The sequence below is a fragment of the Geotrypetes seraphini genome, chromosome 7 (genome assembly GCF_902459505.1).
Source record: "Geotrypetes seraphini chromosome 7, aGeoSer1.1, whole genome shotgun sequence".
NCBI classification, from domain to species: Eukaryota; Metazoa; Chordata; class Amphibia; order Gymnophiona; family Dermophiidae; genus Geotrypetes; species Geotrypetes seraphini.
This window is the reverse complement of record NC_047090.1, coordinates 28,879,565-28,892,071: the sequence shown is the minus strand read 5'-3', so window position 1 is coordinate 28,892,071 and position 12,507 is coordinate 28,879,565. Positions and strand designations below refer to the sequence as shown.

Sequence of the window (12,507 nt, the reverse complement as noted above, 5' to 3'; positions counted from 1 at the left end):
TGTGGGAAAGAGAAATGCTAATTACCTGCACGATCACGGGCTCATTAAGCCTTCCTGTCGGGGGCCATCTCCATTCCTTTGTTACCTCTCCTTCCCTATCCATTGTCATCCCTCCTTTTTGGTTAAACATCAGTACTATAATGTTGCTGTCAACAAAAGAAAGGTGAATCTCTGTTTAAACAATGACTTTATATTGTAGAAGACGTTCAGAAGAGTATTGACTAGATTGTAAGCTCTTCTGAGCGGAGACCGTCTCTTCTATGTTTTGATGTACAGTGTTGCGTATATCTAGTAGCGCCATAGAAATGATTTGGAGATTCCACATGGAATCTTGCCACTCTCTGGAGATTCCGCATGGAATCTTACTACTCCCTCTGTAATTCTCCAACCTGTCCAGTTTGACTGCCTTGACTAGATTGTAAGTTCTTCTGAGCAGGGACTGTCTCTATGTTTCGATGTACAGCACTGCGCTATAGAAATGATTAGTACTATTCCAAGAATAAACTAGGAAAGGAGAAAAACTGGCACCAGTTTCACCATGAATTCTCTACTGAGCATCATACACTGCTTTTTTCAGGACTTATAAAGTGCATAAGGAAATATGAAATGGACCATTAATTATTTAAAAATTTATATACAGCATGGATATGAACAAACAATGGACAGACATCTTATCATCTAATATAATAAAGAGCTAGCCGCGCATGCGCACTTCTATTTGCGTGTTCCGTGCGCTGTAGGTCTGTGGCCGAAGGAGTGCGCATGCGCGCTAATACGTCACCACCTGATTGCCTCCACAGGCCGCACCGCAGCCAGACGGACCGTGGGAAGGGAAAGGGGGGGGGGGAGGAGGGTTTCGAGGGAGCCGGCTGGCCGCATAAATTATTTCCATTTCAAATCTGCCGCCGCCGCGGCTCCTCTCTCATCTTCCGACATAATATAAGTGCAGCTCATGAGAGGAGCCGCGGCGGCGGCGGCTTTGACAACGGCTCCCTTAGTTCTTCGCCGGATTTTTTTTTTTAAGTTTAAAACTGCCACCGTGGCTCCTCTCACGATCCCGGCCTGTGTCAGAGAAGGCTTCCGACGCAGGCAGGATCGCGAGAGGAGCCGCGTAGGCATCTTTAAACTTAAAAAAAAATCCAGCAAAGAACTAAGGGAGCCGTTTTATCTCCATGCTGCTACGAAGGAACAGGTGAGGGGGAGGGAAATGCTGATGCTGATGCACAGGGAGCAGGCAGGCATGGCAGGCAAGCAGGGGGAGAGGGAAAGGGGCTGCTTTGGGGGTAGGGGTGTGCTGGGGGCACATAGCAGTCATGGGCAAGGGATCACAGAGCAGGCAGCCATGGCTCAACAAGGGGAGAGGGAAAGGGGCTGCTTTGGGGGTAGGTGTGCTGGGGGTACACAGCAATCATGGGCAGGGGATCACAGAGCAGGCAGCCATGGCTCAACAAGGGGAGAGGGAAAGGGGGCTGCTTTTGGGTGAGGGGTTTGCTGGGCCAGGCAGGCAAGGGGTGGTGATGGACAGCCAAGGAAAAAGAAAGGCAGAAATAAAAAAAGCGGCTAAGGAGAGAGAGAGAAAGAAATAAAGACAGACACACACACATATGTTCTAGCACCCGTTAATGTAACGGGCTTAAAGACTAGTAAGAACATAAGAATTGCCGCTGCTGGGTCAGACCAGTGGTCCATCGTGCCCAGCAGTCTGCTCATGCGGCAGCCCTTAGGTCAGTGGTCTCAAACTCGCGGCCCGGGAGCCACATGCGGCCCGCCAGGTACTATTTTGAGGCCCTCGGTATGTTTATCATAATCACAAAAGTAAAATAAAACAGTTTCTTGATCATATCTCTTTAGCTATAAATTACAATATTATTTTTAAAACTTAGCCAAAAGGAAAGATTTATAAACTATAAAGAGTTTTACTTCATGCAAAATTGTCATTTCTTTAATAAGACATTAACTATTTTTTTCTGCGGCCCTCCAAGTACTGCCAAATCCAAAATGTGGGCCTGCAAAGGGTTTGAGTTTGAGACCACTGCCTTAGGTCAAAGACCAGTGTCCTAACTGAGTCTAGCCTTACCTGCGTACGTTCTGGTTCAATAGGAACTTGTCTAACTTTGTCTTGAATCCCTGGAGGGTGTTTTCCCCTATAACAGCCTCCGGAAGAGCGTTCCAGTTTTCTACCACTCTCTGGGTAAAGAAGAACTTCCCTACGTTTGTACGGAATCTATCCCCTATAACTTTAGAGAGTGCCCTCTCGTTCTCTCCACCTTGGAGAGGGTGAACAACCTGTCTTTATCTACTAAATCTATTCCCTTCAGTACCTTGAATGTTTCGATCATGTCCCCTCTCAGTCTCCTCTTTTCAAGGGAGAAGAGGCCCAGTTTCTCTAATTTCTCACTGTACGGCAACTCCTCCAGCCCTTTAACCTTCTTAGTCGCTCTTCTCTGGACCCTCTCGAGCAGCACCGTGTCCTTCTTCAACTAAACATTCAGCATTAAAACTGTAAAAAGGTTAAACTCCAGATATTCATTGGCACTGAATCTTACAGGAAAACCAGAAGTAGCAACATTTTCATAGGAAAGCGTTAACAAAAAGCTACGTTTTCAACATTTTCTTAAAATTGATCTTTCCAACAGAAAAATCGCAGTATGCCTGGCAGAGCGTTCCAAAGTTCAACACCCGCCACTGACATCATTGATGTTCCCATTCTAACATGAGTTAATAGGCATCTTCCCCTCTAAACTCAATTTCATAGTGTTTTCTGACCTTAAGATTTCTTCTAGGTCGGTACATTTTCAAACAACTCTTGCAGTACCCTTGGAGCAATATGGTACAATATCTGATGGATGATCGCCATGATCTTAAAATGTACTCGTTGCTGAATAGGCAGCCAGTGTACCGTATTTTCACTCATATACCGCGCACCCGCGTAAAATGCGCACACGGGTATAGCGCGCGGGAAACTGTAATTTATGTAAAGACATTTTTATATAGCGCGCACACCCGTATACCGCGCATGCCGCCCCGACTCTCCCGTTGCCGCCCAACTCTCCTTTCGCCCGCCCCGACTCTCCTCTGGCTGCCCCAACTCGACTCTCCTCTCGCCGCCCCGACTCTCCTCTCCCCGCCCCGACTCTCCTCTCCCCCTTGAAGTCCTGTCCCCCCTTGAAGTCCTATTCCCACCCTGAAAGCCTGATGCCCCCCCGACGTCCGATTCACCCCCCCCGCAGGACCGCTCGCACCCCCACCCCGAAGGACTGCGTGCACCCCCACAGCCTCCTCCCCCCCCATCATGGAGAAGCTGCCTACCGTTGTCCTGCTGCTTCCTCTGCCGGCAGTCCCGCCCCTTCTCTGAGCCCTGCGTCTGCGCTGCTTCCTCTTCCGGCGCTCCCGCCCTTTCTCTGATGTCAGAGAAAGGGCGGGACCGCAGGCAGAGGAAGCAGCAGGACAATGGTAGGCAGCTTCTCCATGATGGGGAGGGGGGGTGGGAGGATGTGGGGGTGCGATCGGTCCTTCGGGGTGGGGGTGCGGGTGCGAGCGGTCCTTCGGGGTGGGGGTGCGAGCGGTCCTGCGCGGTGAATCTGACGTCGGGGGGGGAACTATGTAAAAAAAAATTTGTACAACGCGCTCACGAATATAACGCGCATGGTTATACTCGGTTTGTAAAATCGTGTATAACGCGCGCATTATATGTGTGAAAATACGGTAATTGTTTTAATGTAGGAGAAATATGTGAGCTCCTAGGAACCCCAGTGAACAGTCTAGCAGCTGAATTGATCAGTATCTGCAGTGCCTTCAATTTCCCTTTAGCAACTCCTAGATACAGTGAGTTACAATAATCCATTCTACTCAGTATTAAAGCTTGTACCACACTACGAAAATCAGATGCTGGTAATAATGGCTTCAGTCGATAAAGGAACTGCATTTGCATATAACCTACCCTGATCGTTTCCAAAATTTGCTTTCCTGTCGTCAGGCAGCTGTCAGCTGTTCATGGGATCACTAGAGCTGACCTTCAGGCATGTTTAAAGTCCCGCTGGCTCTGCCACAAATAGGCACGTTCTTCACCCGTTTCATTCTCAGTCCAAACGTCCTTTACCTGAAACATTCCCTGTCCTTATGTGTTAACCATTACTGTTTGCTATCCTATAATTTGATGTAGTTCTCCCCTCACCCCCCCCCCCCCACACACTTTTGTCTCAGCATGTCTGTTCAGTTATATTTTATGTAATCCCCTTTTTTTTAATTATATGTACTCCGCTTAGAAATTCAATAAGCGGATAAACAAATTTTTAAATAAAACTTGGATTTCTAATACTTTGTGAGTTCCTCTCTTTCCTTCTCCTGACTCAGCAATCGAGCAGAGTCCTGGAAGCAGCAGCCTTTAACAGTTGCCTGCTTGGCTGGGTGACAGCTTCTCAAGCATAACACCAGCAAAAGCAAGAGCTGCTTGCACTGCACATATCTTAAGTTCTCAATTCACTGGCTGCGTTCTGCTACAACAGTGTCTCTTCAAACTTTTTTTTTTTTTTTTTTAAGCTCTGGCACACTAAACGGAGCAAATGTTTTTCATGGCACATTATAATTGAAGTTATAAAACTGCCAAACCAACCCAAAATTAAATCTGAGGGTTATTTATTTAAAGTTCTTTAAGCCACGTATGGGTAATTGTAACAACGCTGAAACTAGATTGATTCTATTCTATGTGATGGACGTGCTTGTTTTTGAGTGCAAATTAACTCAAAACGCGGCTCGATGTAAAAGCCAATAGAGAAAAGCAGTGCCACCGGCCTAGCTCCATGCTGCCGTCAAGTAATGTCATTCTTATCTTGCTTTTAGTGTAACTCCCATCCCAATGTCTTCTGCATCACAGATGTGCTTCGAATATTATTTCCAAGGCTTGATACACTGCCGATTGCAATATACACTTCCCCCTCTGTATTCGTAGTTTCATCAACTGTGGTTTTGGTTATTCGCAGTTTTTCATTTGCAGGCTCCGCCCCCCCAAAATTACATCAGAGAACATCGCTGCTCCCAGCTTTGCACAGAGAAAAATCGCTGCTCCTAGCATTGTACAGAGAAAAATCACTACACTTTCTTCACAGGAACAGGTTATTCGCCGTTTTACTATATTCTCTAGGGTTTTTAACAGAAAACGGTGAATAACCTATGAAAAGTTATTTGCGTTTTTTTTCTGTATTCGCTGTCTTGTTATTCCCCTATCACCGTGAATACGGAGGGGGAAGTGTATACATATTCTGCTAAGTGGTTTACAAAACAGAAGAAAAGAAAGATTAATGAAGGCGAAAAAGGTGAAATAGAAGAGAGGGAAGGACAGGCAAAAGGTTGTAGGTAACAGGCTCACAGCACTTCTTCCAGGGTAAATACAGTTTCATAGTTTATTAAAATTTTGATTAAATGCTTATCATTGCATTTGAAGTGGCTCTACCAGTCAGTGTGGGAGGCAACCCTGGTGGGGTGCAATCTTTGTAATGATTTCCCTACTTTCTTCCAATCACTCAAGCGGGAGGGGGGTGGGGCTGGATGGTTAGGGGTTTACGTGGGTGTGGGTGTTTGGGTTGTTTGGGGGGTAAACGGAAAACTTGAACAGTTGTTTCATATTGTCTTCTGTTTTGTACTCTCCTTTGCTGGGGGAATTTTTTTACCTTGGCAGGGGGAGTGTTTGGCTGTGGCCTCTGTATTTCTCCTTGCTCAGTTTTGTATCTTCATTACCTTCGACTGTTAGTACTGGTTTTTGAACTGTCTGTTCATGTTTTCTGCCTAATAAAAATTATTTCAAACAACAACAACAACAAAAAAGCTATAAATATAAAATGGGGGAACAAACAGATAATAGACAAGATCTTTGTACAACAGACAGACTTGATTGGGATAGGGCAATTGGAAACAAGAGGGAAAAAAAATGGGAGAACTACAATTTATAAGTAAAGAAAACGCAAAAGGATAAAACAATGGGATATGAAAAGGTAGGGATTGGTTTCAGGAATAAAAGAGTAAAGGAATAGAACACTCAATCGTAGGCATCTTTAAAAAGAAAACATTTTAAACTGCTATTGAATTTATCCAAGCTTTGTTCTGCTCTAATATAAAGTGGGAGAGAGTCCCAGATTAAGGGAGCAGTGACCGAAAAAATGGTAGCACGACGAGTGCCAATTATTTTAAGTGAGGGGACGTTGAGGGTATGTTGCGGGGTGGACCTTAAAGTTCTGGGAGGATCGTATGATATTAAAAGTCTATCACAGAGAGAGTTGCATGCTAGTTCCAATGTCTGCTCAAAGAGCCAAGTTCTTGATCAGTTTTTTTGTAATTAGGAATGCCCCCGCCCCCCCCTCTCCTTTCTGACCACCCCCTGCCACACACGTGCGCCCTTTACCTTCCCTTGTACCTCTTTAATTTTTCCCTGTGTGAGCAGCGTTACGAACTTGCTGCCCGCATCAGTGTCGCCTCTCTCCGACATCACTCCCGGGCCCCGCACCTAGGAAGTGATGTCAGAGGGATAGCCGACACGACGCAGGCAGCAAGTTTGTGAGGTTGCTCGCGCCTGGAAAATTAAAAAGGTACGGGGGAAGAGAATGGGGGGCGCACGTGGCAGGGGGGTTGGGATTGAGGCGGGGCAGAGAAGAGGGTGGGGAAGGGACGCCATTCACTCTTGCTCTGCCACGGTGGAGAGTCTAGATTACCTGTCAGGGAGGGAGACGCTGCCGAGTCCAAAAGGTGTGAAGCTAGCCAGCATAGACTGAGGCAAAGTGTTGCTGTAAATGTTGCTGTAGATGCCACCGCAGGGCAGGCCTGAATGACTCTGGCATACTGCGAGGTGCCCAGAAGGATAACTGCAAACAGAGTCAAGGAGATTTTTTGCTATCCCCCGTTATCAGCAAAAGCTGGCTTTTTTACCTAATGCAGTCTAGATCTTTGGCTCTCAAATCTCTCCTGCCAGTCGTGGCAGCCAATCAGTGGCTCTGCAAGGGCAGGAGTGAAGGAAGGTCGCACCTGCCACGATTCACCGCCCCATTCCTGCAAGCTCCGTCCTCATCTGCACAAACCTCAAACACTTTAAAACCATAAGTAGCAACATTCTAGAGCTCAGATTGTGATGTCATAATGCCTCATTCCACCAATGCCTAAGCTCTCATCTGCACAAGCCTCAAAAACTTTAAAACCATAAGTAGCAACATTCTAGAGCTCAGATTGTGATGTCATAATGCCTCATTCCACCAATGCCTCAGCTCGGTCCTCATCTGCACAAGCCTCAAACACTTTAAAACCATAAGTAGCAACATTCTAGAGCTCAGATTGTGATGTCATAATGCCTCATTCCACCAATGCCTAAGCTCCGTCCTCATCTGCACAAGCCTCAAACACTTTAAAACCATAAATAGCAACATTCTAGAGCTCAGATTGTGATGTCATAATGCCTCATTCCACCAATGCCTAAGCTCCGTCTTCATCTGCACAAGCCTCAAACACTTTAAAACCATAAGTAGCAACATTCTAGAGCTCAGATTGTGATGTCATAATGCCTCATTCCACCAATGCCTAAGCTCCGTCCTCATCTGCACAAGCCTCAAACACTTTGAAATCATAAATGTCCGAGGCTTGTGCGGTTAAGGCAGAGCTTACAGGAATGGGACAGGGACAGCGACTAAACTCATGGTGACGGGACGGGGAAATTGAGTTCCTGTAGAGACGGGGAAAAATTTGTCCCCGTGTCATTCTCTACTGCACACTCTCCTACAGAGGACCAGAGTCCATTTCCTAGGCCAGAACCCTGGGCTGGACAGGAGCTGGGATAGTCACAGTCCTTGGGGAATGGGGGAAGATTTCAAAGTCATTGCTCAACATGAATGCCTAATGGCCAGGCTCAGGGTCTACATGTCACACTGTGTTTGAGAGAAGACAGTCCAAGTCATTGCTCAACATCAATCACTCCTGACTAGGCTTAACGCCACATTCTAATTTGGAGAAGATAGTCCAATGCCAGTCACACTCATGACCCACAGTGCCATATTTTGGAGGGAGTCCCTGGCCAAGGACTGTTGCTGGAACGGCTGGGCAAAATTGAGATCTAAGAACAGGGGGAAAAATTGTCAGATTGCTGAGAAGAAAGGCTTTGAGGCACTGTAACCCAACATCAATAGATTTCCATTAAGCTTAAAGTCAAAAGGAGGAGAAGAAACTTTAAGATCCTCACAGAAAAACAAAAAAAAACTTTTATGACATTTTTGGAAAACTGAACAGTTACTATGAGGGTTAGAGTTATTGCACAGAGAAGCACATTTTCACATAATTATCATTTGTCATATGTTACTGAGGACACAATAATAATGTAACTTCTGTCCTTGGTATTGTAAGAACAAGAACAATTATATGGACACGTGCAGTATTTTGGAAGAGAAAATGCAAGAGACTCTGAAGGATCATCTATAGTAACATTTTTCTTTTTTTTAACAAAACAAATGCTGTATAGGAAGGTCATAACCATCTGTTTGTCTATCTGTGACCTCAGAGTGGTATTCTCTTGACCAAATTCTTGACCCATGCTAATTACAAATGCTGCAGAATGGCCTGGTGGAGATGAAAAATGTATCTGTATTCAAGAAAGCCTAGGATAAGTACATTGGATCTCTAAGGAAGAGATAGTAGATGGCATGGATAGTAACATAGTAAATGACGGCAGATAAAGACCTGAACAGTCCATCCAGTCTGCCCATAAGTTACACCCATTGAAAAATACACAATTAGATTAAACTTGTCTCTTCTTTGATATTTCTGGGCTGTAGACTGTAAAGTCTGGTATTGTCCTAGGTTCTAAGTGCTGAAGTTGCCGTCCAAGATCATTCCAGCCCAGGGGTCTCAAAGTCCTTCCTTGAGGGCCGCAATCCAGTCGGGTTTTCAGGATTTCCCCAATGAATATGCATGAGATCTATGTGCATGCACTGCTTTCAATGCATATTCATTGGGGAAATCCTGAAAACCCAACTGGATTGCGGCCCTCAAGGAAGGACTTTGAGATCCCTGCTTCAGCCTATCCAACCATCCTGTTGTTTGCAGGACATCCAACAAAAAGCCTGGCCAGTAACATCCTCCTGTTCCATATTAATGGAGTTCTCATTGATGCCCACCCCAGCCCATCCTACACCGAATCACCATATATGAAACATAGACCATGAAGGTCTGTCCAATACTGGCCTTAGTTCTTTAATTTACATCCTTCAGACTAGATAGGACATATGGTCGTTCTCTGCCTTTTTATGTTTGTGTATACACCAGTATATCAAACTGTATAATTCAACAGTATTCCATGCATTAGCCAGAACAGGACTCTCCCTGATCTCATACTGCTTATAAGAACAGAAGAATAGCCTTACTGGGTCAGACCAGTAAGTATCCCGTCTTCATGGAGGCCAATCCAAGTCACAAGTACATGACAAAACCCCCAAATAGTTGCAGCATTCCATGCTGCCTATCCAGGGCAAGCAGTAGCTCCCCCCATGTCTGTCTCAACAGCAGACAATGGACTTTTCCTCCAGCTACATTAACTGCTCTTATCACATCCTCTGGCAACGCATTCCAGAGCTTAACTATTGTCTGCATGAAAAAATATTTCTTCCTATGGTTTTAAAAGTATTACTCTGTAACGTTATTGAGTATTCCCTAGCCTTTGTAAATCTTGATGCAGTAAAAAAAATAAAATAAAATCGATCTGCATGCATTGCTGTTGGATTATACAGTTTAAACTACAAAATAGAAGAGAGCGACCGTGTTCAAATAATCATACCAAGAATCACAAAAAATGAACACTAGTGTGTCCAATGAGTAGTGATAGGTTATAGGATGAGGCAGGGGGACCACTTGACAGGTCATGGACCTGATGGGCCGCCGCGGGTGCGGACTGCTGGGCGCGATGGACCTCTGGTCTGACCCAGTAGAGGCAACTTCTTATGTTCTTATGTTGATTTTTTTTCTAAACGAGGAAAAGATCTCAAAACTGCATCAGCTATGCCGTTGTGTTACAAGAACACATTAGGGTGTGCCAACAGGTCCCACCGCTCCGAAGATGAAATACGCCTCAAAACGCACCTTGGTCGTGCCCTTCAACTGCAAACTGCCCAATGACTTTCTTACTCCCACTTCATACCAAGCCACTGGAATCGACTGCCCCCGCAGATCAGATCCCTTGAAGGATTCATCAACTTTAGGAAAGTAATTAAAACATGCCTCTTCACCTAACTCTCCCGCCACGACCGATGGATCAAAAGAAATGTATACTGGTACTAGATCCTCGGTATATGTCACATTAGGATAAAACTTGTACTGAAGCATCTTGAACTGTAAATTATATATTATGTATATTGGAATTAGATCCTTAGTATATGTCGAGTTAGGATAAAAACTTGTACTGTAACTATGGTAACATTCAAGGTACTGAAGGGGATAGACTTACCGTATTTTCACGCATATAATGCGCACACGTGTACAACACGCACACGGGTATAGCGCACGGGAACAAGGAATTTATGTAAGAAAATTTTGGTATAGCGCGCCCACGCGTATACCGCGCATGCTCCTCATTGAACTTTCATAATCCATGCCAGCGTTTAAGTCCTAGTTATCTAACTGTTGCTTCGTATGCAAAATGACTTCACAAGAAATATTAGCTGAGCTATTTTAACTATCAGCAAATGCCGCCAGCAGGGAAATTACCAATGAAGCAATTTTGTGTCCCAGGTTTTCTATTGTAATGCCTATTCTATTGTGATGCGGTGTTTTCTGTCTTGCCGGCGCCCTCCTCCATCTTCCTGCATCGTTCGCTGAAATCCGCGGGCAGCGGATCCTATGTGCCTCTTGCGGCTGACCCAGAAGTGTTCCTCTGACGTCATGACGTCAGAGGGAACGCTTCCCAGCCGCAGGAGGCGCATGGAAGCCGCTGCTGCGGCTTTCAGCGAACGCTGCAGGAAGATGGAGGAGGGCGCCAGCAAGACAGAAAACAACTGTATAGCGCGCTCACGCATATAACGCGCATGGTTATGCGCGGTTTGTAAAATCTTGTATAACGCGCGCGTTATATGCGTGAAAATACGATAGTAGACAGGGACAGGTTGTTCACCCTCTCCAAGGTAGGGAGAACGAGAGGGCACTCTCTAAAGTCGAAAGGGGATAGATTCCATAAAAACGTAAGGAAGTTCTTCTTCACCCAGAGATTGGTGGAGAGCTGGAAAGTTCTTCCGGAGTCTGTCATAGGGGAAAACACCCTCCAGGGATTCAAGGCAAAGCTAGATAAGTTCCTGCTGAACATGGACGTACGCAGGTAGGGCTAGTCTCAGTTGGGTGCTGGTCTTTGACCGGAGGACCACCGCGTGAGCAGACTGCTGGACATAATGGACCACTGGTCTGACCCAGCAGCGGCAATTCTTATGTTCTGTTCAAGTTTCAAGTTTAATTAAAAATTTGACTTGATCGCAAAATCATAATCCAATGCGATTTACAAATACTGATAAAATTGGGGTAAAAAGACAAACACATTAATCAAACCAGACAGTTAATACAACATTTAACCAACCAGACTCAAAGGGTAAAAAAAAGGATTAAATACAATTTGTAAACAAATAAAAAAGGCAAAGTAGTGAAACAATAGGAAGGGGAAAAGATTGCCCGCTCAATTTTCACTTAAAGCGTTTCCTGAATATATAAGATTTTCATACCTCAGTTAAAAGCATCCTTAAAAAGCCACTTTTCAGGAGACTTTTAAACTTACTAAGCGATTTTTCTTCCCTTATATTGATTGGGAGCGAATTCCAGATTTGAGGGGCCGTGACGGAAAAGATCGTGTCTCTCCTTGAATAAATAAGTCTTGGTGAAGGGACTAAGAGGAGAGATCTATCTTCCGATCTTAAGCATTTTGTAGGAGTATAAGGAATTAGAAGCCCTTCTAAGAAAGCAGGAGCTTTATTCGTGAAAGTTATAATGCTATTTCATATGTAAGTCTATGATTTACAGGCAACCAGTGCTTTTCCTTTAGGAGGGGAGTCACAAGATCAAATTTGTATATTGTGTACGTTAACCTGTAACCCGTTCTGAGCTCTTTGGGGAAAATGTGATAGTACACAAATTAAATAATTAATTAAATAGCGCATAAGTGCACAAACAGCACCCACGAGGTTTTTGATCCATGATAAGAACTTAATTAAAAAAACCAGGCTATTCAAGAAATATGTCAAGACAAACTCCTCCCGATACAACCGATATCCTCACTCTGTCACCAGACCCCCAAGAGCTCCTTTTACGAAGCCGCGTTAGCGGCTTTATCGCACGCACCCTTTATCGCGTGCGCCAACCCCCGCCTGCTCAAGAGGAGGTGGTAGCGGCTAGCGCGGCCGGCAAATTGGCACGCGCTATTACATGCGTTAAACCGCTAACGCGGCTTCGTAAAAGGAGCCCCAAATGTTACAACCAATAGCTTCCCTGGAATCTTCTGGAAATGACCAG

The 12,507-nt window shown here is 45.0% G+C and overlaps 1 protein-coding gene across 5 annotated transcripts in view; it reads right to left on the bottom strand.

Annotated features, from left to right (window-relative positions):
* C7H3orf20 (chromosome 7 C3orf20 homolog) overlaps positions 1-12,507 on the bottom strand; it is a 90,421-nt gene that overhangs the window by 64,519 nt on the left and 13,395 nt on the right. For all 5 annotated transcript variants that reach the window (XR_004540190.1, XR_004540189.1, XM_033953078.1 and 2 more), the window contains 2 exons: positions 6,702-6,851; positions 26-146 (listed from right to left, as the gene is read on the bottom strand). Coding sequence is in view for 3 of the 5 variants with exons in the window: in XM_033953078.1 (XP_033808969.1) it covers positions 26-146; positions 6,702-6,851 (271 nt within the window). In the remaining 2 variants the exon portion in view is untranslated. The remainder of the gene's footprint in view (positions 1-25; positions 147-6,701; positions 6,852-12,507) is intronic.